A 26,017-nucleotide genomic window follows, 5' to 3' on the forward strand; every position below is an offset into this window, starting at 1 on the left:
CATAAAAACCAAGAAAAGGAATGAAGGACATAATACGACTATTCGAGTATTTGGAATGACTTGGTATAAAATAAAGAATACTCCGTAATAATCAGTAGGTTGTTTATTCTAATTCTAATAGAAGGTTCTCTACCTTCCTTCCAAGTTATCTTCCAGGCCGGCCACCATTCAGCTTAACGCCGCCGCAACAACCACCTCATTTCCGCCACTCCTAGACCATGAGTAAAGGACCTTCTCTCTTCTCAGACATCGGCAAAAAAGCCAGAGGTACCTTCTTTTTTACTTTATCCCTCCCAATTTTGAAAATTATTTCTTATTTAGCTTCTATTTTTAATTAATTATTTTTGGGGCTCCCATTTGTAATATCTGCAGAAATTCTGTACAAAGATTACAGCTATGACAGGAAATTCAGTGTCACAACTCAAACTCAAGATGGACTTGTATGTGTTTCTCTCTTTTGGAATTTTCATGTGTTGTGGAAATGTGGGTCATTTGCATATAATTGCAATTTTCTTGGTGTTATTTTTTGTTGTTGGTAAAATTGAATGTCATTTCTTGAAGCTTTAACTTCAATTATGAACATAGGTCATATGATTAGGAACATTGACTTTTCTTACAACTTGTGCAAATATTCAGTTTAGTGGGAAATTTTCAATCTTTGGACTCTTTGGTTAAGATCTCATGTTTTAAAGAATCAATTTTGATCAATTTAGAGCTCCTAAGTTCAAAAGCAACCAAAGCATACTTGTTTTTTGCCCCAAACTCTTGTCCTTGTCATTGACAAATTGTGGAATTGCCTTGTCAGTTTCCATTTAATCCAAATTAAATTCACTTCCCCTTCTGTACTGTCTGCTGCATTGTTGAGTTATGTCTGGAATCATAATGCTCCATGTAGCCGGTAGAAGTTGAACTCGTTCTTCTTCTGATCCCCCTTTATTTAGTGTCTATATTATTGTCATGGTGTTGATCGTGCTGTTCTTTCTAGACAAATTACATTTCCTATTTTTTCCCTCGAGTTTGGAATAGTTGCCTAATATGGGCCCAAGAAGTGTTCTTTCTAAAGTTTATGGTGTAGTATGTGTCTTTGATTTGTTATCTTTCTATATACTTCAGAAACTGTTTATCAACTCTAAATTGTGATAATGATGTTTTCTTCGCCTGAAGGCCCTTACTTCAAGTGCCCTGCAAAAGGAAAGTCATTCAGTTGGTGATGTGGCTGCACAATTCAAATACAAGAATGCAGTTCTTGATGTCAAAATTGATACACAGTCCAGTGTAGGTTCTTCTGCAAATGCCTTTTTTCATTTGTGAATAGGACAAAGGTATAAAGAAGAAGAAAAAAAAGTAATCGTCAACTCTTTTCTTGGCAGATAGCTACAACCCTTACTTTGACTGATCTTATGCCATATCTTAAGTCAATTGCTTCAGTTAAGCTTCCTGACTACAACTCTGCAAAGGTACATTTGCCATGATTTGCTTAATCACGTCATTTCATCATTTAAAAATTTCCTGCAAATGCATTGAAAGAAACTTGGGAATCATCCATGTTTCACCAATATGCCCTTTCTTGCTATTAAAGATACTTTTAGATATTCTTTCTTGTGTGATTGCCTTCTAAAACTGTAATGCCTATATTAATCAAATCAAGCAAACAAAATTTATCAACTCTTGTTGTGGCCCTTGTGGGTAAGGATGGCATTGTAGTTCATCTCATGCTAGGGTTTATGTCACAGGTAGAGAGGGTTGATGAATAATGATGCAAAAGGAACTTGACTATGAACAACAAACTTCATGGTTGTTTCAGCATATATTATTTAGAAAGAAAATCAATGATGTTCATATGTCTTGATTCTCTCGAAGGACTCGAAGATCTTATTTAACTATGCAAGTTTAAATGATGAGAATGAGACTCTTATATGGGAACATAATTTTAATGGATTTAACTGATATATATCCAGTTTATGCATGCTTGTAAAAATTGAGTTTTTAGCTTGTTAGAAACCGAGGACTTCTTTATGCAAATTTTCAGAGACTTGGTAATTAGACAATCTAATAAGATGTGTTGAACATGGTAAACTAAAGGAAAATGAGTACTCTGTATGTGTTTCTGGTGTGATTTTTGTAATATATTGCAGACACATTGTAGTTCTCACCCCATCATCTGGAGATCTTTCTTATAAGGGGCTATCATATTCCTTCGTTTTTTTTTGTTAGACTAAGAAATTGTTTATCTTTGCTGAAAATTCTAGATATTCCTTCATTGGTATTTCATATATATAGTTTCAGTTAATAATATTAGGAGGCTTTAAAGCTTTTTAAAATGAACCGATTTTGGCACTTAAGACTTTTTTATGCTTCCGGCTTTGGATTGTTGGAAAGTCTTCTCACAGCTTGTCTAAGTCGTTGTTGAACACACTAAAGTGCTTGTGATAATCTTGTTCTCATGGCAGCTTGAGCTTCAGTACTTCCATGAACATGCAGCACTTAGTTCATCTGTTTCCTTGAACAAGTCCCCTATTTTCAATGTTTCAGCCACCTGTGGTACTCCAAGCACTGTAATTGGTGTGGAGGCAGGTTATGATACTTCTATTTCCGATTTTACGAAGTACAATGTTGGCATTAGCATGACAAAACCAGATTCCTGTACATCTGTTATCTTGTAAGTCTCTTTGCTTGAACTACTATATATAGTTCACATGTGATATTGCTGCTAAAATTTTCTGAAACATAAAGATGGATTTATGAATATGTTACAGCTTGTTGAAAAGAATATTATAGAACTTAATTAGAAAATTGAACAAACATTGGAATGCTCAAGGATTTAATCATCCCAACAGGCTTAATTGAACTTATTTTATGCTAGTGTTGTTACTTTAAAACATTTGATCTTTGCATAATGACTTTTTAAATTAATATCACGTCACAATCTCCCCTTCCCTTTTTGGAATAGGGGTCATTACTCAATATCCAACTAAACTGGTTTTTTGTTTTTGGTTTTTTTTCTAATCCTGTCATGGATTCCAGAGCCGAAAAGGGTGACCTAGTCAGAGCGTCGTATGCACAGTACCTTGATCAAGGGAGAACCACTTCAGTAGTGGAGTTTACAAACAGATTTTCTGAAGATGGAAATACTTTAACTGTTGGAGGATCATATGCTGTTGATGATTTAACCGTAATCAAGCTGAAGCATAATAACCAGGGGAATTTCGGAGCACTTGTGCAACACGAGTTTAAACCCAAGTCAGTACTGACAGTGGCAGCTGAGTTTGATTACGATTCTATTGACACACATCCAAAACTCGGCATATCACTTGCACTAAAACCATGACTTGAGTAGCATCTGATAATCAGCTGGTTCTGTTTGATGTACATGTATGCATCTTCTGTACTTTGTGATTTGCAACATAATCTTCCTAAAAGCGCGCTCATTTTGTATTGCTTGAACAACTCGGTCTCTTGTTTCAAATCACATGTTGAATATATGTGTTATTATCTTTCATGTTTCTGTTTTTAGGCACTTGAAACTCTGGGTTTGAACATGGTGCGCCATTTCGTAAGAAGATCTTTGATATCAGCATTCATTCTTGTTCCTTTACCTCCCCAGACTAGCATATGAGAAAGGTCTTCCATTGATGAGCCATCTACTTCATGCACAATTTTGAATCCCATTCTACTATAGAACCTTACCAGCTGCACAAAGATACAAATGAAATTAGTTTTGCTCAAATACTGTTAAAAACACAAAAGGGTCACCTTTATTTTAGCACTAACAGTATGGATTTTTGTATGAAATTGAAGGAAGGCTTTATGTGAACCTTGGAAAATACTAAATAATATGGTGTGCTGTTGAATTTGCTACATTATTTGTGGTTTTTTTTTACTGGTTGATGGAGAACAAGATTTGACAATAAAGAAGGGAAAGAGAAAAAAAAAAAACCTTAGAATGGTAGAGATCAGTATCATTGATAGCAAGAAGCTGAGCAGAGTTGCAAGCAGAATCAAAACCATGTCTAACAGCAACAGCACCAAGGAATAATCCAACCCCAAAAATTGATCTCTGCATACTCAAAGTCTCTTTGCTCAATCTGATGGAATCCAAGTGCAGAATTTTGCCATCAAACCAGAACCTTATCACTCCTTCTGCTCTTCCTAGCTCTCTGTTTGTCTCCAAGTTTTTTGCTGTTATTCTGAAAAAGGGTCCCACTTTTTGCAGCTTTAAATCCAGATTTCTAGATTTTGAGGTTTCCATTATTTCTTGCATTGTTGGGATATCAGCAAAACTTACTGATGATGTTATCCTTGTTGATGCTCTAATCATGCCCGTACTCATACTCATACTCTGGTTATTTTGATTTGAGATTGCAGTTTTGGTTGTTGGGTTTAATGGAACAAATCCCACATCTATCTGGTAAAATTGAAAATCATGTCATTCATGTTGTATAACTATTTTTAGGGGAGTTGGGATGGACAACTTTTGGAGGATGTAATGCCACGTGGAAGATCATGGTCCTTTATTTTCTAGGTTGAATATCTTTTAAGTTACTGATTGACAAACTGCAAACATGTTCTTTGTAAATAGAAACTTCTAGCAACTCGGATTCCAGACTTAAACTGCAAACATGCTCTTTTTTTGGTATTTTTCAAGAATTTGTTCAAAAATTATTTTCCAATAAACGTTTTTGGGTTGATAAATTTTCTATTTGCATCTACTACTACACATTAAATATCACACCCTTAATCCTTATCACTGTTAAAATTTATAAGTACTTGCACATTCACCATTCAAATTTACATGAGAAAGTTCCAAAGCCAACTATAACAAACTTTTTTTTTTCTTTCCATTCCTTGTACCTACATAATTACATACATACACAGACTATAAACAAAAAAAGACAGATTACAGAATGTCAAGTATTCTGATTACATAATTACATACACATATTTATTTTACAGATCGATCACAGAATGTTAAGTATTTTGATTCCTCTTTGTGAAAAACAGATCAATAGGAAGATATTTGCCTTGTTCTGGTAATGACTTGCGCCTTTTCTTTCTACTTTGGCTCACAATCTGGTCTTTTTTAATATACCTGACAAAAATTAGACAACTTCATAAATGAATACTGCTTGATTTACATTCTTATGACTTTCTTCAAACGTGTTCAATCAGCAGTATAGGACATAAAACTAAATGCGATGGGAGATGATGGTTATGCTAATAAGCAATGTGAAAGTACTTATACTATTCTCCTGTTGCACTATTACCTTAGGCACAACACTCATACTTCAGATTTCTTGTATTTTCCAAGATCAGTGGTCAGTCTCCAATTACAGAGCATTAACAGAAAAATGAAAAGAAAAAAAATTGAAAGGCCAAAAAAAGTGGTGTATTTACCTCTGCTTCGAGCAGTGATTATTCATTGAGCTGCTACCAGAGCACTCTTCCTGCAATCTTTCAGCAAGATGAAAATCAAAATGTTCTTGTCTTTCATCAACAAATTCAAGAGGCATCTCTATTCCACATATAGAACACTTGTAACCATCCACCCACAAAAACTGATCTTGCCGACTAGAGGAACAGGCATCGGTATCAACTCTAGCATTGGTACATGCTGTCACTTCATCAGGGTTTTTGTTACTGCGACAATATTCTGTCTCCAAAGATAGCGTGGCAACAGGTTTGTGTTCTTTAGAGGTATGCTCAACCCGAGCACTTTCCTTGAGAGACAATAGAAAACAGCAAAGGCAATAAACAATTAAACTTTCTAGGACAGTGAAAGTAGGCACCTACTTTTTTCACTCAGTGATTCTAACAATGAGTTAAGGATTAAAACAGAGAAGAAAAATATATCAAGACGTACTTCTGCTTGAATATTATTGAGAGGCATATTGTTTTGTTCTACATCAGAAGTATTTTCGTTCAAACTGCAGTTGTTATGACAGAAATCTGAGAATTGGTCGCTGTTGAAGACATCTTCATGCACGAAAGTAGATCTGTGGTCACAAGCAGCTAAAACATCTCCATTCTCATTCGGAAAACAATTTTCCTTTGCCTTTAGCTTTGAACTATCACGGTTATGGATAGTAGGTTCAGATGCATCTCCTACTATGACAAAGTTCGTAATGGATTTCTGCATAGGATCAGACGAGCCAACTTTATCTTCACTAAACTGAGAAACTCGAAGGCCTGTTAGAAAATAACAGACAAACAAAGACATCAAGTATTAACAACTAAAAGTTACAGACAGATACAATAAGTCACGTACAAACATGATAGATGAAGACAGCTTTTTAAGTATAACTGTATAAGGAATAAATTTCAGACATCTTATTAATGATCTAGTGTGATCCTATCCAAAATCCTTCCCAGAGTTTCTTAGTGTGGAAACTAAGTCTACCCTAAACGAGTTTATAAACGAACACGGATGAGGCTTATAAACGAACATGAACGAGCTGTTCGCGAGCCAATGAAGTTACAAGTGACAATCATAATTGACTTTGTGGAAGGTTTCATCGAATACACTTTTGACTTCATATTATCTTTACTTGTAAAAATGCATATTTATCTGTCTACAAAGTAACAGGACACTTCAAAAATCTTCCATAAAATCTGGAAAACAAATTAAACTCCTTTATTACCTATAAGTCTCAGTGATGCAGGAAGTTCCGCTTTCAGCAGTTTCTTAGCATGTGACAGTATATCCTCACTTGAACATATAAACTTCTGCAAAGTCACGGCTCTAGTTCGAACCTATCAGAAATTGAGTAAGTCAAGAGCTCAAAGTTAAAATGAGAATGTAACACTAGCTAAGCAAAGTTTGTCACAAGATCACATCAAAGTCCCAAACATGATTCAAAATCTCGGATGTGGTCACAATCGTGGTAACGGTCACAGAACCACTTCCGCGGGTAATGCAGATGGTTTGAAGCTGTTGCAAGTTTGCAACCTAATACCTAGGTTGTGAGTAAGCTCAAAAACCTTTACGAATGTGGCGATGCGGTTAAAATAGAATACTATGTTCCAAAAGACAAGAACGATTAATTTTTGACATCAGAAAGCTTCAGTAGAACACAGAAAACTATCCAAGTCTTTTTCCAGCACATATGCAATACACCCTTCTAAATCTTTCACATCTATCTGATACATATATGCATGTGAGCACATGCAAAAATGCATCGGCATGACACTCATGCAAGTGTGAAGTTGGGGAGGGATCAAGGATAAAGTATGCAGACATCATAGATCACCTCAAAACACGCCGTTTTCAATTTAAGTGTCAGAGTTCGCCCACGAAGTCCATCCTTTTGTAAATCAGTTGAAAGCGTCTCAGCAAGTTCAGCTGCAACAAGGAACCAGAGAAAGTGAAGTTGTCAAAGTAAATACTCGTTGCTCAACCCAATGCTCAACTGTTGGTGGAATATTTTAACAAATTAGGGAAAATCGTAAAAAGGTGAACAAAAGTATGCTAATTAAGTTGCTAACAGTAACAGGGGGTATAGTAAAATAAAATTAAAGAGGCAGCAAAAATGTAAGTTCACATGCTAGGTTAGTCAAAGGCATCTCAATTGCCATGGGTATAAATGATCACTTTTGGCTTCTTGTTGTTTCTGTAGTTCGAATTAGTTCAAGGTCCACCTGCAAGAGGTTAAGAACTAGCCAGGCTGGTCAATTTCCACGTAGATTTCGTGAATCCGATGAACCAACTACCCGTTTGACCACCCTCAGATTTCCCACTTATCAGCCATCTACATACATTCTCCCGCCATACACTTGTGTTCTTTTCAAAGACAACCCGCCTTCCTCCTTTTCCCAGCTCCCTTTCATTGACTGAACAATGAACAAGCAACCTCTCTAGTTCTACATCCTCTACAACCTTGGACACAACTTCTAAGCATCAAAAGTTTCTAGGATAATGCTAGATATAAAAACATTACATAGTTGAGGATGTCATCCTGATTTCATAATAGTATAATACCATATTACCTAACTTCTGATACAAAAAAGCTTCATCCTCGGTGGCAGAAAATGTTCTCTCATTACTCATGCTCTTCCGCAGCCTGGCTTCTGGAGTATCTGTGCTCCCTAGTCCCAATCCAACAGAAAGGAAAAATTCTGCAGTAAGTTTAGATTATGGTCATTTTCCCATTGTAATATGAACCTGGGCAAAAAAAAAAAATTGGAAATGAACCACATTTGATATGCAAGATGCAACACTATCACATAAATCTTTAAAATTAAGTAAGGTCAAAGTTTGGACAATTTTGGAACAGGCCAAGCAAAAGAATATGGAACAGTTGAGCCAGTAGCAAGGTATAAAGCAGCGAGGGATGTCATCCTGATTTCATAATATCCTAAGATAACAATTTGATCTCAATTTTCCTTGATTGGATCTAATTTTATCATTCTACCGGAAGTGACGTGAATTTTATTGAAATCTTGTTTTTGTAACAAGGTGATCTGATCCGACTTCTCTAAGTTAAACAGAAACAAGAAATGACAAGCTGAATCAAGGTGAATCAAATGTGGAAATTATCCAAGTGAGAATCACGCCACTAAATCTTATCAAGGCACATATCCATAATGCGGTCAAACAAAACAATGTCATGCCTGATCATCTCTTCTAAGTTTTTAACAACATCCTCTCTCTTCATTGTGATCCTCTTTATCTCTTACACTTCCTTACTGGACCATTAATTTGCATTCTCCAACATGCCCGTAAACCACTTTTGCCTCGTTATTATCTTCAGTTGAGGCCATTCCTCCATTATAAACTATTAAATTCCTAATCCTACCAGGCTACCCTTCTAAAAACCACACATCAATAATTTCTTGACTCGTTTACTAAACAAGTGAAGGACTTAGAACACATATAAGTGGCCAACACTCTGAATCACAAAGGATTACATGTGTAATAGCAACCCAGTAATTCTTCCTCATATCAAAGAAACCCTGAAGCCTTACTCCAATTCTGCTATATAGCCAAAATGTAAGATGAAATGTCTTCATTTACTAGGGAAAGAATACAAATACAGAAGAAAACAGAAGAGACCTCTGAAAAAGCTTGGCTACCACACAGCTAAATCATTCTTAAGAGAGTTAACGATACGACTATAAAGATTCAAAGATAAGAAAAACCACAAGGTAATCAGTGACCTGCAGATGAAGGAGAAAACAAGGCACAGAGAAAACTGCCTTTCTCAAGCAAATCCTTGCATGTATTTATTTCAAAAGCATTCCTTAGGATATGCTCGGTAACCTTGCCAATGCCTCCAATCTGTTCATAAAGCATAAAGAAATGAATTGATGAACACAAGTTCGCATACACCAGACTATTTAATTGGTTTTACATTTCTCAATTACTACCAAACTTGAGGGACCCCTTCTTAGCCTTCTATACAAAAGCAAAGAACAAAGACAAGACTCATAACAGAGGTACCTTTCTTATCGGGAGGGAGGATATGAATGTCATCACAGCCAATCGATCATTTGGCAAAATAAATTGTCCATTTGGCTTGTTTATATCTGAGCAAACCTAAAATTCATACAATCAATATAATACCAAGAATTTAAGTCAATATCACATTAACTAACAACCATACAGGCATACAGGAAATAACAGGGTTTCCAAATTTGATCTTTTAAAGTTTGTAAGTGTGCTATCTACTAGAATCAGGTTATTTCCTGATGGGCAATAAATTCCTGTATCTTTAAACACATCGATGGCTATCAAATAAGGATGGAAGGAGTATCATGGATAAGAATGTCAATAGGAAAAAATAAGCATTGTTCACACAATGACAAATTTGAGTTCTCTCATAGACCTATGCCCCACTAGAGCATAGCATTAGTTGCATTTTTATCAGACAAGAGATTTATCCTAGTCCCAAACAAGGATTTATCCTACTGCAAACACTACCCAGTACCCATACAAGTTTTATTGTCTGTCCACGATTTGATAAAGTTGTTTTCTATTTCAAAGCCCTTCTCTGCTTTTAATCTTCTCAAAAATCTATTATCAATTGCCTAATACTATGGCCTTGAAGAAATGCTTATCATGCCAAAGTTGAATTAATTTCATATGTATGCCAAGAGTTATCATCGATGAGATTTTATCAGTTATTCAGTCTCACTCTCATGGGAATATGGGATAATCTTGCAGCTAAGACACCATCAATGGATAGCCAGGTCAAATGATGGGAAAAAAACATAAAGATGCCGTCAGATTCTTGAAATTATGACGTATATTACAGAAAAGATATTACACATATATCCTAACATGGACCTTATATTCACCAGATTTAAATGCAATAGAAGTAAATGAAAATATAAAAGCACCTTAGCCAGTAATCGATTAGGAGCCACACCAGCACTACATGTCAAACCAGTTTCTTCAAAAACACCTCTTCTGATCTCACCAGCAACCTTTTGTGAAAAAGTATACGAAAAAAGGGGAACAAAAGCATTCAATCATACAGAAACATGAGTTATGCAAACAGATAAATCAAAGCAGAAGAATAATAGGACAGAAAAGGCAGGAAACATTTGCCAAGAGATTCATCTACTAGAATACTCACATCATCACTTCTCACGTCTCTTTCTCTGCAGACCTCAGTTATATCAAGGTATGCTTCATCTAAACTGGCGGAAATGAAGTTAAGGTCGTATCTCCGAAATACTGAAGAGTGATCATGCAAGATAGGATCATAAGCCAATTAAAAAAGTAATAAATCGGCGGTAAATCGTAGAAAACATCTTTAGTAGCTCCCACCATTTCTAGTTAAGGTACTATAGTAAGTATACTTCTCAAAATCTACTGGAACAAAGATCAGCTCTGGGCATAATTTACGTGCAATAAAGCCCGGCATTGCGGCGCGAACTCCATATTTCCGTGCCTAAAAGTGGACAAAATATCTTCAGATGATAAGCTATGCAGATGGTCAAATAAAAATCCTCAACCGACCACATGGACAGGCAAGCTTTTCATACCAAGGAACACTCGAGGATATGCTCATTGCTCAACACAGAATTTAGCCTAAATCTGGAACTTCTACTTCATACCTCATAATTAGCAGTACATATCATAGACATGCCGCCAACAGCCATTGGCTTTCCCTCCAATGAAGGATTGCTTAGTGTCTCAGCAGCAGCATAAAAGGCATCCATATCTACATGAAGCCAAATTCTTGACAAGTCGCGTCTGGCTTCTAACTCTATGATTCTTCTTTCAGCAACCTGTACATTGCACAAACACTATGATAGTCCATAAACAAAAACTATTTGAACTTTTGACCAAAATACCTGAAAAACAAACCTTCTGGTAATGAGATATATCAGCCGTTGATAGCTTCCCACACCTATCGCGCATGTTCTCAGTCCTCTGCCTCATAAGGGCCTCCTTGCGTTCCTCGTTTTCAAAATACTTTGAACCTTTGCTCATTTCATATACTATTCTCTGTACTTTTTCCTTGTCAACTCCATCCATACCTAAAAATAAAAATGCAACTTCATCAACAAACAGCAACATTATAAGGTTCCTACCATGTCCTATGATTTACATACACTAGATAGAAACACCCTACATGGCGTACAGTAACAGCCTAACAGGTCAATACAACAAGCCTACATAACATTGATCCAGCCCTAAAGAAGAATGAAACCACATTGCAACCTAATTCCCAATTCTCAATTAAAATAATTCAGATTGTTTCGAAGTTACAGGCATAGGATTACAAGTTCTCGGTAAATCACCTTCAAAAACCGAACCAAATGGAGAGTAGGGCATGCAAATGGAGAATCAGCAACATCATAAATAAGCCATGATTCTACAAATTAACGGAATTTTACAAATTGAGCACACCCCATATTAAAAAAACACAAATATCAGCTCCTTGTAACCCTAAATTTAGATAAATGGCAGTATGAAGTAGTCAAAGAAACAGCTTGGAAATGATATTGACATTGAAATTGATTGCTAAATTAAAATTAATGATGATATTCAGATGAATCCGAAAACGATAAGCTACTTGAAACTCATACAAAATGATAAGTATAATCATAAAAGGCTAATACACGAGATATGGTACAAATTGAAAGTTGCAGAAAGTGGAAAATAAATAAATAAATAAATAAATAAATAAATAAAAAGGAAAGAAAAGTGACCAGCTTTGGCATTAGTATAAACAGTGTGATAAGAGTGCCATGGTTTTGAAACTGGAACATCGCTGGAAGACTCGCTCTTCTCCGTCTTTTCCATCTTTCACTCTGCAACTTCTTTTCAGAAGAGAGACAGATAGAGAAGGAGGAGAAAATAGTTCGTCAAATTTTAGAATTGGGCGCGAGAAAGCCCACTTCTTTGGAACCCCGCTCTCCGACGGCCCAACATATATTTGTTACTCCCTCCGTATTTATTTAAGAGATACACTTGGCCGGACACGGGTATTAAGAAGAAGAATTGAATGAAATAAACTAATAAAACAAGTGGGGTTGAGCAGATATTTTAATAGGAAAAACAAGTGGGGACCATGTCATTTTAGGGAGTGGGGGTGGGGTGGGTGTAGATATATTATTTAATTAGATGGTGGGTTTGATAAGTTACTAAAAATGGCAAGTGTATCTCTTAAATAAATACGGCCGGAAAAGACAAGTGTATCTCTTAAATAAATACAGAGGGGGTAGGTGAGTATAATAAAATAATGGATAAAGTAACATAAATGTGTAAAAAGATGAGTGCGTGTAAAAAAATATGAGTAAAATAAGAGAAAATGAGTGAAAAATTATAAATGTTGTGGGGTAGAAGGGATAAGATAGTAAATTCTAATGTCCAAAAATAGAATCAAGCATAATGTAAAGAACATTATGAAACTGAATCAAATGAAAAATGTAAAGATCATTTTAAAACGGGTGCAACATTACTTAATGAGAGTTCCACGTGACATATATACTATATAATTTATGAACATTTTTTAATGTAGGAAAAATTCATGCCCCTAATTCTAACTATGAGCGGTTTGTTTTAAAAGGTCTCAACTTTTTATCAACTCAGGGTAATCCCAATTTTTGGGGTATCATCTCAAACAAGGTTCACCCATAATTGACTTGCTCAATCAATGAATATAGTCATGTAAATGCTAGCAATGGGTTGCATGAAGAAATAAATAAGGGTGCAAGACCAGGTTTTCGGGCTACATTAACCAGTTGAGCACGTTCATTATGCATGGAGGAATTATTGAGATATACCTCTAAAAGTTGGGATTCTGAGTAAATTAAAAGTTGAGACATTTTAAAGCAAATACTTTGAGTATAATAATAAAGATTGCTGATGTAAATAGATTAAATATGATATTATCACTTATACTCCAAAATATGATTTGACATTATATGAATCAAGAAAATTCTCATATGCTTTCTATTGATGTGATTTGAGTATAATAATAATACCAAACTTTGGTGTTACATTGTAAATTAGTGTATGGATAAAATAGTTCATACTTAGTTGAGAATCGATAGGGAAAAATGTACACAATTGTAACGTTGATATAGTCCAGGTCCATATACATGTGAATTCCAAATGCTATATAATCTTTTGCATTATGGCTCACTCTAAGCCAAATAAATGATATCGGCAAAACATATACTCCCTCCGTATTTTTTTAAGAGATACACTTGTTTTTTCCGGCCGTATTTTTTTAAGAGATACACTTGCCATTTTTGGTAACTTATCAACCCCACCACCTAATTAAATAATATATCTACTACACTTTATGACCCACCATCCAATTAAAAAATAATTTTACAACTACACTCACCCCACCCCCACCTCCACTTGTTCAAAAGGACATGGTCCCCAATGTACTTATTTATTAAAATATCTACCCCAACCCCACTTATTTTATTCTTCTTAAGACCCGTGCCCAACCAAGTGTATCTCTTAAAAAAATACGGAGGGAGTACCTCGAATACATAACACAAAACAACATAATTTAAGGAACGGTTTTTCTAACGTGTGCTCACGGGCACATGTTAACAAAACAGATTCCTAATAAATACTCTTTAATTCTCTTATTGCCGCTTAATTATTTTAGAAAAAAAAAGGTAAAGGAGTTAGGCGTCAAAACTAAACTTGCAATTAGTACTAGCATTAATTGAGATCTTGATATTAAGATTTGCGGCTAGGCTAAAGTGGGAAAAATAAGTTGTTAATATTTGATTTAGATTCATATTAGAAAATTGGTTAAAATAAATCTAGTGAGAAATTAGGAAAATAGTGATAAAACTAGTTAGAGTTAAAATAAGGTATGTTTTATTAGTTCACAAATCAAATATTTAACATACGTTTTTTAAACTTGTATTATCCTATGATATCAAATATTTATTATGAATCTGTTTTGTGGGCACACGTTAGAAAAACCGTTTAACGAATACTTAATATATGTAGTACGTGGTTACATTACAAGATATTTCGAAGCTAATTTAAAGAATAAAATACTACGAATAATACTAAATTAATAGGTACATATCCTAGTTTGAAAACCATACAGAGGTGATCTTCACTTAATTACCAAGATATCCGCAACCTTAGACGAGGCAATAAACTAAAAATAGAATATATGTGATCTCCTCGATATGATTTCTTGCCGTTTACAGTTATTATGGTTGATGTATTTCCTCTATTGGAGATAACTCCCTTTCCATTCCATTATTTTTTAATTAAGTTCAATAATTGGAATTATTCTTTAAATATATACACTTACCTTTTTTATACCCTCCAAATTAAAATAAACAGTGTTACATCCTTTTTTAGGGTTAATATTTTATTGTTTTTTCTTAAAAAAAGCTTATATATTGACATTGCTTTCTCTCTATATTCTCATAAACAGCTTCTTACATAGACTTAATGTGCCATTCATTTTCTGTCTAATTTGTGGTTCAATCCTTTATACGTAGTTTTGGTTAGTTTGTTCGGTTTATATTTTTTGTTGTTTGTCATCTTAATTTTTTTTTTTTTTTTGACGGGAAAGATTAGTGCATTAAATTAATTCGTGGACAAATTGTCCATAAGTACATAGGGGGAAATCTCCGGAGGACAGTGATTTTCCCATACTTGTTCAGTTTCGAACGGCACTAATCTAGCAAGGTGTTTGTCATCTTAATTATAGTCTTCATATTTTCCCTAATAATATTGTTTAATTTGTGTTGGTTTGCAGTAGCTTAAGTATAATGAAGAGGGGAAGTAATGTGCTCTTGTTTCTAGCATCTTTATGTATAGTTGGAGGTATGCTTTCTCGATTTTAGATGCAAATTAAAGGCGTTACTATTTCTAATTTAATTTTCCTTTGCCTTATTTTCAAATGCGTAAACAAATCATTATAGGCATTATTCAGTTTTTGCAAGAACATTTTTCTTAGGAATATATCTTACATATCTCTTTTTATCTCTTTACATATCTTGTACCTAATCAATAATTAATTTTCCAAGGTACTTGTACGTATAAAGAAAAATGTTCTTTTTTATGAAAGAATTATGAAATTAATTAAGACAAAGAGAAACTACAAGTATATATTTGAAGCTTATAGCATTGTAGGAGTGGAACTAAATTGACTAATTGAGTGATTATTGAAACTAAATGTGAGTCTTCGAAACATGCGTAATGAAAGGTTTTTAGCGTGTCACCAATGGTGTTTTAAATTAATAGTATAATTATAATTACATTAGCACTTTTAGAAACAATTAGGCAGACTAATAACCTTTCACAAAAATGTTAAATAGTGATTTTAATGGGTAACGTGCTAAGCTAGGTAGGTTAAACCTTCACCGCTTTATGTACAACCAGTGGCGGAGCCAGTCCTTGACCCCACTTGAATTTCTTTTTCTTTTTTTTATAGTTAAAATTTCAATTTTTTTTAAAAAAATACATAATTTTAGTGAAAGTTTCATCAATTTTTAAATAGTGACCCCGCTATCTCGAATTTCTGGATCCGCTACTGTGTACAACCAGTCGACGACCATGAATGCATGCATGACTCCATTACTGAACTTTAGTTACACGCATGAAGAAAATTTCCAGGGAATTATATATCACTTCCCACGATTTCATTAACTAAAAAATAGATAAATGAAAAAACTTGAATAAGCAATCTAATATTAGGTATGTAGATGGGGATTAGGTCTCACCTAAGTAGTCTAAACATATGTCATTGTTAGCAACTTAGCATCTAGGCTTAAATTCTAATTAAGGCCGTAAAGTATTAACTAATATAATAATAATCGCCCCACATTTTAAATTACACTCAAACTTAGTTTTAGGGTATGTAGTAATGTTATTAATGCTTATTATGAACTATCCTCGTCAAAAAATGTACTCCCTCCGTCCCGGAATACTCGACCCGGTTTGACCGGCACAGAGTTTAAGGGACTTGAATTGACTTATTTAATTTAATAGGTAGTAGTTGATAGTGGGGTATTATTTTAATGTAGTTAGTGGGAAATGTGTAAAGGGGTGGGGATGGGGAGAGTAGGGGTTGAATTTTTAATTATTTTTTGTAGGGGGTAGGTGGGTTAATAGGGGTGGATCAGAAATAATATAATATTGTTAGAATATTTCCATTTTTAGAAACAGGTCAAGTATTAAGGGACGGCCCGATAAGGAAAACAGGTCAAGTATTCCGGGACGGAGGGAGTAATAACTCTTTTCTTTAAACAGAAAACTATAGGAGTAAGGAAATTATACCTAATTGTGGATTATTTACAATAACAACTCAACTGCACCATTTTGTCCCTTTATTCAAAGGATGTGTGTATAGGTTGGCCGGGAAGTGATAAATCCAAGAAATTTTTTACTTCTTTTAAGGAAATCAATATATTTTAAAAGTTGATTTCCTTGGAAGAAGTGAAATTCTTACTTGGATTTATCATTTGCCAGGTTGGCCGATGGGTGTGATTTAACGGAGTATTATTGTTCTCATAAAAAAGAAAATACTCCTGATAGCGTCGGCAAATTAAGAAAAAATAGATTTTAAGTTTCTCATAAATTTTTTGATTGGTTGGAATTAAATGCAATTGTTATAAGAATGGAAGTCAATGGTACAAGGTTGCAAGTTAGGAAGTGGAGTAACATACGTTAAGTTAGCGAGTACGTAAATCTAGCAAAATCACAAAAACCCATTAATAATAATAATTTGAGTAGCTAACACGCTAAACTCTCCCCCTCATAATAATGGAGCACAAAATGTATGTTCATTCAAGTTTTTCCCTCTTGGATATTGAGATGAAAGATGTATGCATCTCAATTAAAACTTATTGCTTCGAACAACTAATTAGCTTAATTAATCTACTCTTTAATACCTAGCTAGTTTTTTAACGTATAGCACACCCGGTTCACCGGAGCTTAGCTACGACTACATCCGGATTCGACCCGTGTCGCACACCTTGCTTATGGTGGGTGAGTCTCCCAACAAGAGTTTCTGCATATGGCGAGGCTCGAACTCGAGATATCCCTTAAGCGGCATCAAGCTACTTACCACTTTAGCCAACTCTATGTTGGTTAATACCTAGCTAGTTAGTATAAGTACACACTCTTATATACTATTATTCACTTTCTCTCATACACAAATATATGAGTCACGTAACATCCTATTGGCGTATGATTTTGCAAAACTTTATATTATGAAATGTCCGGCAATGAAGTCTCTTATGGTTTTCTATTGTCTTATTGGCATCACAGGATTTTTGGTAGATGCAGCGCCATACGATCATACCGCTGTTACTGATGTAAGTACCTCCAATCTTTTATATTCACTGGTTGTTAGATCGTGCGCTAGCGCACACGATCCCCCAAGGTATATAAAATTATTTTTGTAAAAATGTTACTTAAAAGCTAGGAACTTACAATTTATGGTAAATATTAGAAATGATATGTTAAAGTTAGATGTTGAATTTACATGTAACAGGAAATAGAAACCATATGCGTTTTAATTGATAGTTCGAAGGTACAATATCTAGGAAATTATAGCAAAGAAAACAATACATTTTGTATAGCAATAGAAGGGTGAAACCGTAAATGCTCTATTGTTAAGAATAAGACAAAATAAAACAAAGAAGGAAATGAGAGGCATGCACGTAAATGCACTATTGGGTGAATAGTAATCAAAGTATGAAGCTTTATAAGTGTTAGGATTCAATTAGTCAACCACTCCACCCCCTACGTACATGTCAACATGCATAGTACATTAGTACGTATTGCGTATAATTAAGACTAATTCATTCAATTAGTCCAATTTATAACCAATAATTTATTTTCTTTGATTTTTTTTTTAGTGTGTGGCAGATCCTCTAAAGCCTCAATATACGGGAGGAATAGTAGTGAATCCAGAAATAAACGATGGTTTAAAAGGATGGACAACTCATGGAGGGGTCAAACTTGAGACTAGAACGTCACTTAAAGGAAATAATTTCATTGTGGCTCATAGTAGAAGGCACCTCTATAGCAGTGTATCCCAAAAGGTCTTTTTAGACAAGGATAAACTTTACACATTTTCCGGTTTGTCTCTTATCAACTTTTACGTTTTATATGTTATGTCAATGTTAGCTAGTTTAGATACTTGACATTTAAATATAGTTAAAAAATGAATATATATAATAATTTAATTTATTTTCTGATTTGTTTCCTACTATTTCCACAAAGCTTGGATACAAATAAAGGGGAAGAAAAATACACCAGTTACTGCAATGTTCAAGACTAATGAAGGGTTCAAGCCAGCTGGTTCGGTTGAGGCCCAAGAAGGATGTTGGTCCATGCTTAAGGGTGGCATCACAGTTGACTCTTCTGGCCCAACTGAGTTTTATTTTCAGGTAACATCCATTTTTTTTAATATGTTTGATTCGTTGGCTTGTGCCTTATTTTCCAACATTTAACCTGAAGTCTATCCGTTTGGTATATTTTTTGTTTTCAGTTTTTGTTTTAAAAAAATTGTAAATCATAAAAGGTAGTTTTCACTTTTTTGTTGTCAGTTTTCAAAATCCACATAATTACTATAGATATGACTATTTTTTGGTTCCTGATTTAATCTAATTCATATGACTTACAGAACAAAAAACCAAAAACTGAAACCTGCTATGATATGTGACATGTCACACCATCAATTGATAACTTAACATAATCTTTGGTTGTTCCCTCTTCCAGAGCAATGATACATCGGTTGATATATTGGTTGATAGCGTTTCACTTCAACCATTCACCCAAGAGGAATGGAGATCTCATCAAGATCTAAACATTGATAAGGTAATACATACTACTATACGCACTTAATACCGTTTTTCCTAAACTTATACTACCTCCGTTTCAGAAAGTTCTTTACGCTTTGGAAAATGTATCCAAAGTATAAAAACTTTGACCATAAATTCTCACCATTATATACGTCAAAACGTTATATGTAAGATCTTGTTAGATTGGTCTCGGGATGTATTTTCAGAATATCAAATTTTTACAATTTTTTCACATACGAAATTGGATATATTAGTAGTTAAATATTGCATTGAAATCCGTGCAAATAGTAACTGTAAAGATTTTTTTGAAACGGAGGTAGTATTATCTAAATTTAACTGGACCCTAAATCATTAAAGTCCTCATCATAATTAACTCCTTAAATTAGCTTCTCCATTATATTTCATGCATAATATATATATATATATATATATATATATATATATATATATATATATATTGATGAATATAATATAGTTGCAATATAATTTTGTTTCTTAATTAGGAGCGAAAGGCTAAGGTGAGACTCCAAGTTGTAAACTCATCAGGAAAGCCAGCATCCTTTGCAAACATCTCATTAATCCAAAAGAAAACAAGCTTTCCTTTTGGAGCTTCAATCAACCAAAACATCGTCAATAATGCAGCCTACCAAAAATGGTTCACTTCAAGGTTCACAGTCGCTACATTTGAGAATGAGATGAAGTGGTATAGTACGGAACACTCTCAAGGCAAGGAAGACTACTCTGTAGCCGATTCCATGCTTGCTTTCACAACCAAACATGGGATATCAGTACGTGGTCACAACATCTTTTGGGAAGACCCAAAGTACCAAATGGGATGGGTCAATAATTTATCCCCGAATGACCTCCGAGTAGCCACCGATAGAAGACTCAACTCAGTAGTCTCGAGGTATGTTCTATTTAACTCAAATATATATATATAGCCCAAAACGTCCTAGTTAGGGTAGAGACTTTGGGTTTGGACACGAACTGAACTACTCCTTCCGTCCTGGAATACTTGACATGTTTTCCTTATCGGGCCGTTCCTTAATATTTAACTTGTTTCTAAAAATGGAAATATTCTAACAATATTATATTATTTCTCACTCCACCCCTAGTAACACACCTACCCCTACTCCATACAAAAAATAATTAAAAATTCAACCCGTACTCTCCCCAACCCCACCCCTTTACACATTTCCCACTAACTACATTAAAATAATACCCCACTATCATCTACGGAGTACTACCTATTAAATTAAATAAGTCAATTCAAGTCCCTTAAACTCTGTGCCGGTCAAACCGGGTCGAGTATTCCGGGACGGGGGGAGTATTTTATTGTGAACAGTTCTGAACTAGCTCGGTTAAATTAGTTCGATTCATTTACAAATGAATCGAGAGCTTGAGCTCGGAAATATAGTTTGATTAATTATATTAACAACCCGTACTCAAACTTTACAGAGTTCGGCTCGAAAGCTCACTAACCTTATCAATTACTTTTTCAAAAAAATCTTATTTTAGAATCAATCGACTTTTTCGCAACATTGACAAGTAAAAATAAACCAATAGCTACTTAACTACGTAGTATAATGTGTATTATATCTCTTATCCTTTTTAACTTCATTTCTATACATTCTTACTCTTACTCTTGAATATTGAAACCAATATCAATCACATACAATTCCTAATTATAATTAATTATAGCTGAGTACATTTTATTATTTAACACTATATATATATATATATATATATATATATATTCATATTTTTCTTTTCTTTTTGGCTCCGAACTGTTATCAAACCAATTTCCGTGAACTCGAGCTCAAAATTGAAGTTGGAACCCCTGACCCCAAATCCGAATAGTTAAATGAGCTGGGCTTTATTAGTGTTGGGCTCAGATCGGCTCGTGGCACCCCTAGGTAGAGAGTCGTATATATTCTCCTAATAAAAAACTGTTATTAATTAAGTACTAGTGTGTGGCCCGGGCGATGCCCCGGTTGCTACATTTAATACTTAAGATTTTAGATTTTTCTCGAGCTCAATATTTGACCAAAATACATGTATTTCGTAAAGTGAAAACATCCATGAGGTTCGTCAATTACAAAGACACACTACGTCATTTATCATGCTAAGTAATTTTTCAATTAGATCATTTTACCATTTGTATAATTTGTTTTCAAAAGGTCTTGCATGCACAAGGTGTACAATAAATTTATTATGCACCAATATAACTTTTACCTAATTTTCTTTAACTTTTACTCATTTTTCTCTAACTTTTATATTATTAAAAAGAAGTTAATAAATAAATGTTTTAAAGTATTAAATGATTAATTTTATACATTATTAGTGATTTTGAAGAAATGTTTTTTATTAAAATGAAATTTTTTATTAATAAAAAGTAGATAACTTTTATATGTATAAGGATAACTTTTAAGCATTTTACGTCAACTTTAACTTTAGTGTACAATATTTATCGTACACCCCATGTAAATAAGAATTTGTGATTTGTTTTCTAGTGGAACTAAGTGCTTCAAATTATTAAACAACAATATATATATATATATATATATATATATATATATATATATATATATATATATATATATATATATATATATATATATATATATATATATATAATGTACGTCAACATGTTTTTCATGTTTTAATGCTATAATTGTCATTACTTTTTTCAAAATAGTCCAAAGAAAATAAAATGTCATGTAAAAATTTAGTTGTGTTAAGACTTATGTTAACATTTATTTATAAATTAATGTGAATAAATAAACCACACCACAATTGGTGGTTGGTTAAGATGGTAATGAAACTTATCTTCTACACATGAGGTCTTGTGTTCGAATCTCATTGCATTAGTTTTGGTTGTTTATGACATGGCATAACACTTGGTGAGTGGATGATGTGAAGTAAAGGGCCTTTTAATATATTATATAGATTTGATTAACTTATTATATCTTTTAAAATTTAAATATCCTGGCAGGTACGCAGGAAAGGTGATAGCATGGGATGTTAACAACGAAAACTTACATTTTAACTACTTCGAAAGCAAGCTTGGTGCAAACATTACCGATGTATTCTTCGAGAAAACACGTCAACTTGATAAACACGCAACATTGTTTATGAATGAATACAACACAATAGAGGAACAAGGGGATGTATCATCTTCCCCAACAAAGTATATTCAAAAGCTTAAAGAGATATATAAATCACTTGCAATTGGTGGTCCAGTTAAACTTGGAATTGGTCTTGAGAGTCATTTTACTGTTCCAAATATTCCTTATATAAGATCAACTCTTGACACTCTTGCTTCTACTAAATTACCTATTTGGATCACCGAGCTTGATGTTCAAACTGGGCCTAACCAGGTACGTTTTCGTATAGGTTTTATTTTTGTTTTAAGTTATTGGGCTTTTAAGAAATATCCTATATAAGACAATACTTTAAAAGGCCCAATAAGAAGATAAAGGATCAAGACCCTAAAAATTGGGTTGGCCCTTATACTTATTGGACTACCAGGCCTACGTACATAATATATAATTATTTACTTGCTTTTTCACATAGCCTACGTACATAATATATAATTATTTACGTTCACTAAAACAAAGGTAACTAAATCAAACAAGTTAAGTGACATCTTTAGCGGAGTAACTGGCCTTTTTTCATTGGATTTTGTCTTTTTTATGTAGTTAAACCACCAAATACACGTTTGGTAAATGTTTTTTTACAAACTTTTCTATAAGGCGGTCTTACATAAAAGACCAACTTGGTATCATATAAGTTAAACAATGAAACCAATTAGTTAAGCACTTGAACTAATTAGTTACGCACTGAAACCAATTAGTTAAGCAAAAGAATTAATTAGTTAAGCAATTGAATCAATTAATTAAGCAATGTAACCAATTAGTTAAGAAATTGAACCAATTAGTTAAGTAACCAAAGTGGTCTTTCCGGTAAGGCGGTCTTACACAAAAGTTGCCGATGTTTTTTTCCTTGGCTCTTAATAGGTAAATATCCTAGTTTTTTGCTAGCTTTTTTCACAAGCTTTTGGCTTGTTTATGTGATTAAACAACCAATAATACACGTTTGGTAAATGATTTTTTCTTCGGATAAAAAACCTGCTTTTCCATCAAAACTCAAAAGTTAGTATGAGTAGCTTTTTAAATAGGCTTTTGTTTTTTTTATCGATAATTACATTTTGTATGAAACAACTAGTAGCTAACAGTCAACTTATAAAACCCATTTTTAGAAAATCTACGGTCAAACAACCAACATAAAAAGCCAACACAAACAACCGGTCAAACAAGCCAAGTGAAACAACCATCAACCACTAGCCAACATCCAATTGTCAAACAGACCCAAAGTGAAAATAAAAACCGACAATTCAAGATCTTAACCAAAGATCCACCACTGAATAATGAATATATATATATATATATACGTCTACCTTATATTATATTATATTATATTGATTGGTGTAGGTATCATACTTTGAGCAAATACTAAGGGAAGTGCATTCTCATCCAGCAGTACAAGGAATAGTGATATGGGGACCATGGTCACCCCAAGGTCAATGTTATAGGATGTGTTTGGTGAACCCAAACTTTCAAAACATGCCAGCCGGAGATGTATTAGACAAGTTGATGGCTGAATGGGGCCGCCACGGCAAACCCACCGTTGCAACCACAGACGCCAATGGTTTCTTAGACGTTTCACTCTTACATGGTGATTATGATGTTAACTTATTACAACAACAACAACAACAACAACAACAACAACAACAACAACAACACCAACAACAACAACAACTTAACACATTGGATGACCAAACTTCTCCTTCACCTTCAACTTCTCAAAGTTTTAAGGTGGATGCTCTCTCATCCGGTCAAACTTTGAAGATTAATGCTTAAGATTCTTTCTAGCTAACATAAAACCTATCAAGATTATATTATTCATTAAGATTCTTTTATATATAATGCTCTACTAGTACTAGTATTACTTATTTTATTTTTATAATAAAAAGTTAGAGTAGAGTTTTGAGCTTAGCCCTCTATCCAGGGCCGGTCCTGACTTTTTTGTGGCCTATGGGCGAAATAAAAAAATTTAGGCCCCTGTAAAGGTATGTGGACAAAAAAAATTCTCATCAATGTGATGTACTTTCTTAATGAAAAATGTATGTAAATAATAGGCATTTCACTTCTTAAGACTTAATACTATTCTATTCTAATTAAAATAGCCACAAAAAATTAACTCTATTATAAAATATGAAGGCTTGAAAACTTTCGAACTTGTGCCATTAAACATGAATTATGTTCTAATATTTCAAATATTAATCATCAAGGTAAGATAAGACAAAGTCTACAATAACTTGACCTCTTTAAATCTCAAAATTAGATGAAAGAAATATTTTGAATAATTAAAGGATAACGAAACTTAAAATTGAAAATGATAATGACGTAGTAACGACCATTTAGCAAGTCGATAATAATTTGAAGTACAATAAACTAAAATTTAGTTAATTTTCTAAACTCCAAATTAAAACAAGGAGTGTGATTAGATTAACAAAAGAAGAAGAAAACAAGGGATTGTACATGCCTCTATTTTGTAGTGTTCATTTGGATTCCAATGGGTAATAGAATATATTTAATTTGCATAGTTAGTAAATAGAAATAACAAAAATGGAAGAAAAAAAAATCCAAACAAAATTAAGGTTGGTAGGTTCGATCACGGGTGAATTTATTAGAATCCCACGCATGAAACCACTGTGCTGCATTGCCAAAGTATAAACAAATTAGCATTTAATTTTTATTGAACCCATTCTTTGATTAGCTTAAGTGGCAATGGGCTTTTTCCCCTGGGCCCAGGGCGACGGCCCCTTATGCCCTGCCCCAGGGCCGGGCCTGCCTCTATCATGTTAGTTGTTACAATCAAACATTAAAAAAATGTAGTATATTATTTTTATATATCAAGTCACGTAAGTTATTTCTTTATTGTTTATTCTTATACGTAGTAGTTGTTAATTCATTAATTATGGTTACTAAAAGCTTTTACAAGCACATATGTTTCGAGTTTTTTTTCTACAAATAATTGTCCAATCGCTCGATTTTGATTCTTCTATGTTTCGATTGATTTTGTAATAATATATTGATCGGGGGTTCATGTATGATATGAACAAGTTACAAGTACTCTGTATATTTGTCTAATTGTCTTATATTTTGACGTATATTTGTTTCAATGTCTTTTACGGAGTATGTTCTAATTGTGACGATGTAACGATGTGCCCCAAAAGTTTAAAATCAAAGTGAAAATTAAAATGTGATTAGTTCAAATGAGGGTTGACTTCAAAACTTACATACTCATAATCACGAACAATGAGATCTTGACCTAATGATGATCTGCGGTGTACGATAACTTACAGATTCAAATTTTCCATCCATATTTGTAAGTTATATTACTATATTAACTTATTGGCATCAAAAAGTAAAATAAAACAAAAGGTCTTGTGCGCACTAGGTGCACAATAAATTTATTGTACACCAAAATGACTTTTACCCATTTTTTTGTAACTCTAACCTAGTTTTGATTAACTTTTATATTAGTAAAAAAAACGTTGATAGATAAACATTTTAAATAGTTAAATGATTAATTTTATACATTATTAATGATTTTGAAGAAATAAGTTTTATTAAAATGAAAAAAATTATCACTGAAAAATGGATAACTTTTACATATATAAGCTTAACTT

At 33.6% G+C, this 26,017-nt stretch overlaps 4 protein-coding genes across 6 annotated transcripts; 2 read left to right on the top strand and 2 right to left on the bottom strand.

Annotated features, from left to right (window-relative positions):
* Positions 1 to 86: 86 nt before the first annotated feature.
* On the top strand, positions 87 to 3,499 carry LOC110804943 (mitochondrial outer membrane protein porin 2). Its single transcript, XM_022010547.2, has 6 exons — positions 87 to 267; positions 373 to 440; positions 1,165 to 1,275; positions 1,371 to 1,457; positions 2,451 to 2,659; positions 3,025 to 3,499. Exons 1-6 carry the CDS (start codon positions 219 to 221, stop codon positions 3,326 to 3,328), a joined length of 828 nt encoding a protein of 275 aa, XP_021866239.1. The 5' UTR covers positions 87 to 218; the 3' UTR covers positions 3,329 to 3,499.
* Positions 2,758 to 4,502, bottom strand: LOC110804953 (uncharacterized). The gene is made up of 2 exons (XM_022010550.2): positions 3,938 to 4,502; positions 2,758 to 3,690 (listed from the first exon to the last, which is right to left on the bottom strand). Exons 1-2 carry the CDS (start codon positions 4,334 to 4,336, stop codon positions 3,511 to 3,513), a joined length of 579 nt encoding a protein of 192 aa, XP_021866242.1. The 5' UTR covers positions 4,337 to 4,502; the 3' UTR covers positions 2,758 to 3,510.
* A 224-nt stretch (positions 4,503 to 4,726) lies between these two features.
* Positions 4,727 to 12,338, bottom strand: LOC110804934 (DNA polymerase kappa). The gene is made up of 14 exons (XM_022010536.2): positions 12,160 to 12,338; positions 11,312 to 11,484; positions 11,059 to 11,232; positions 10,769 to 10,892; positions 10,575 to 10,675; positions 10,336 to 10,422; positions 9,437 to 9,532; positions 9,154 to 9,274; positions 7,984 to 8,112; positions 7,248 to 7,339; positions 6,639 to 6,750; positions 5,861 to 6,186; positions 5,395 to 5,717; positions 4,727 to 5,089 (listed from the first exon to the last, which is right to left on the bottom strand). The coding sequence occupies exons 1-14, from the start codon at positions 12,251 to 12,253 to the stop codon at positions 4,969 to 4,971; spliced, it is 2,073 nt and encodes a 690-aa protein (XP_021866228.2). The 5' UTR covers positions 12,254 to 12,338; the 3' UTR covers positions 4,727 to 4,968.
* Positions 12,339 to 14,884: 2,546 nt separating this feature from the next.
* LOC110804521 (endo-1,4-beta-xylanase 5-like) lies at positions 14,885 to 25,442 on the top strand. Of its 3 annotated transcripts, XM_056843242.1 has the most exons (9): positions 14,885 to 14,948; positions 15,204 to 15,271; positions 17,720 to 17,766; positions 18,313 to 18,535; positions 18,680 to 18,846; positions 19,178 to 19,276; positions 19,764 to 20,167; positions 22,256 to 22,640; positions 23,754 to 25,442. In XM_056843242.1, exons 2-9 carry the CDS (start codon positions 15,217 to 15,219, stop codon positions 24,180 to 24,182), a joined length of 1,809 nt encoding a protein of 602 aa, XP_056699220.1. In that variant the 5' UTR covers positions 14,885 to 14,948; positions 15,204 to 15,216; the 3' UTR covers positions 24,183 to 25,442. The 3 variants fall into 3 exon arrangements, with proteins under 3 accessions (XP_056699220.1, XP_056699221.1, XP_021865810.2); XM_056843243.1 differs by lacking the exons at positions 14,885 to 14,948; positions 15,204 to 15,271 and adding an exon at positions 17,221 to 17,437; XM_022010118.2 differs by lacking the exons at positions 14,885 to 14,948; positions 15,204 to 15,271 and having other exon boundaries at positions 17,592 to 17,766.
* Positions 25,443 to 26,017: the final 575 nt, after the last annotated feature.

This window comes from Spinacia oleracea, chromosome 4 (genome assembly GCF_020520425.1).
Source record: "Spinacia oleracea cultivar Varoflay chromosome 4, BTI_SOV_V1, whole genome shotgun sequence".
Taxonomy (NCBI): Eukaryota; Viridiplantae; Streptophyta; class Magnoliopsida; order Caryophyllales; family Amaranthaceae; genus Spinacia; species Spinacia oleracea.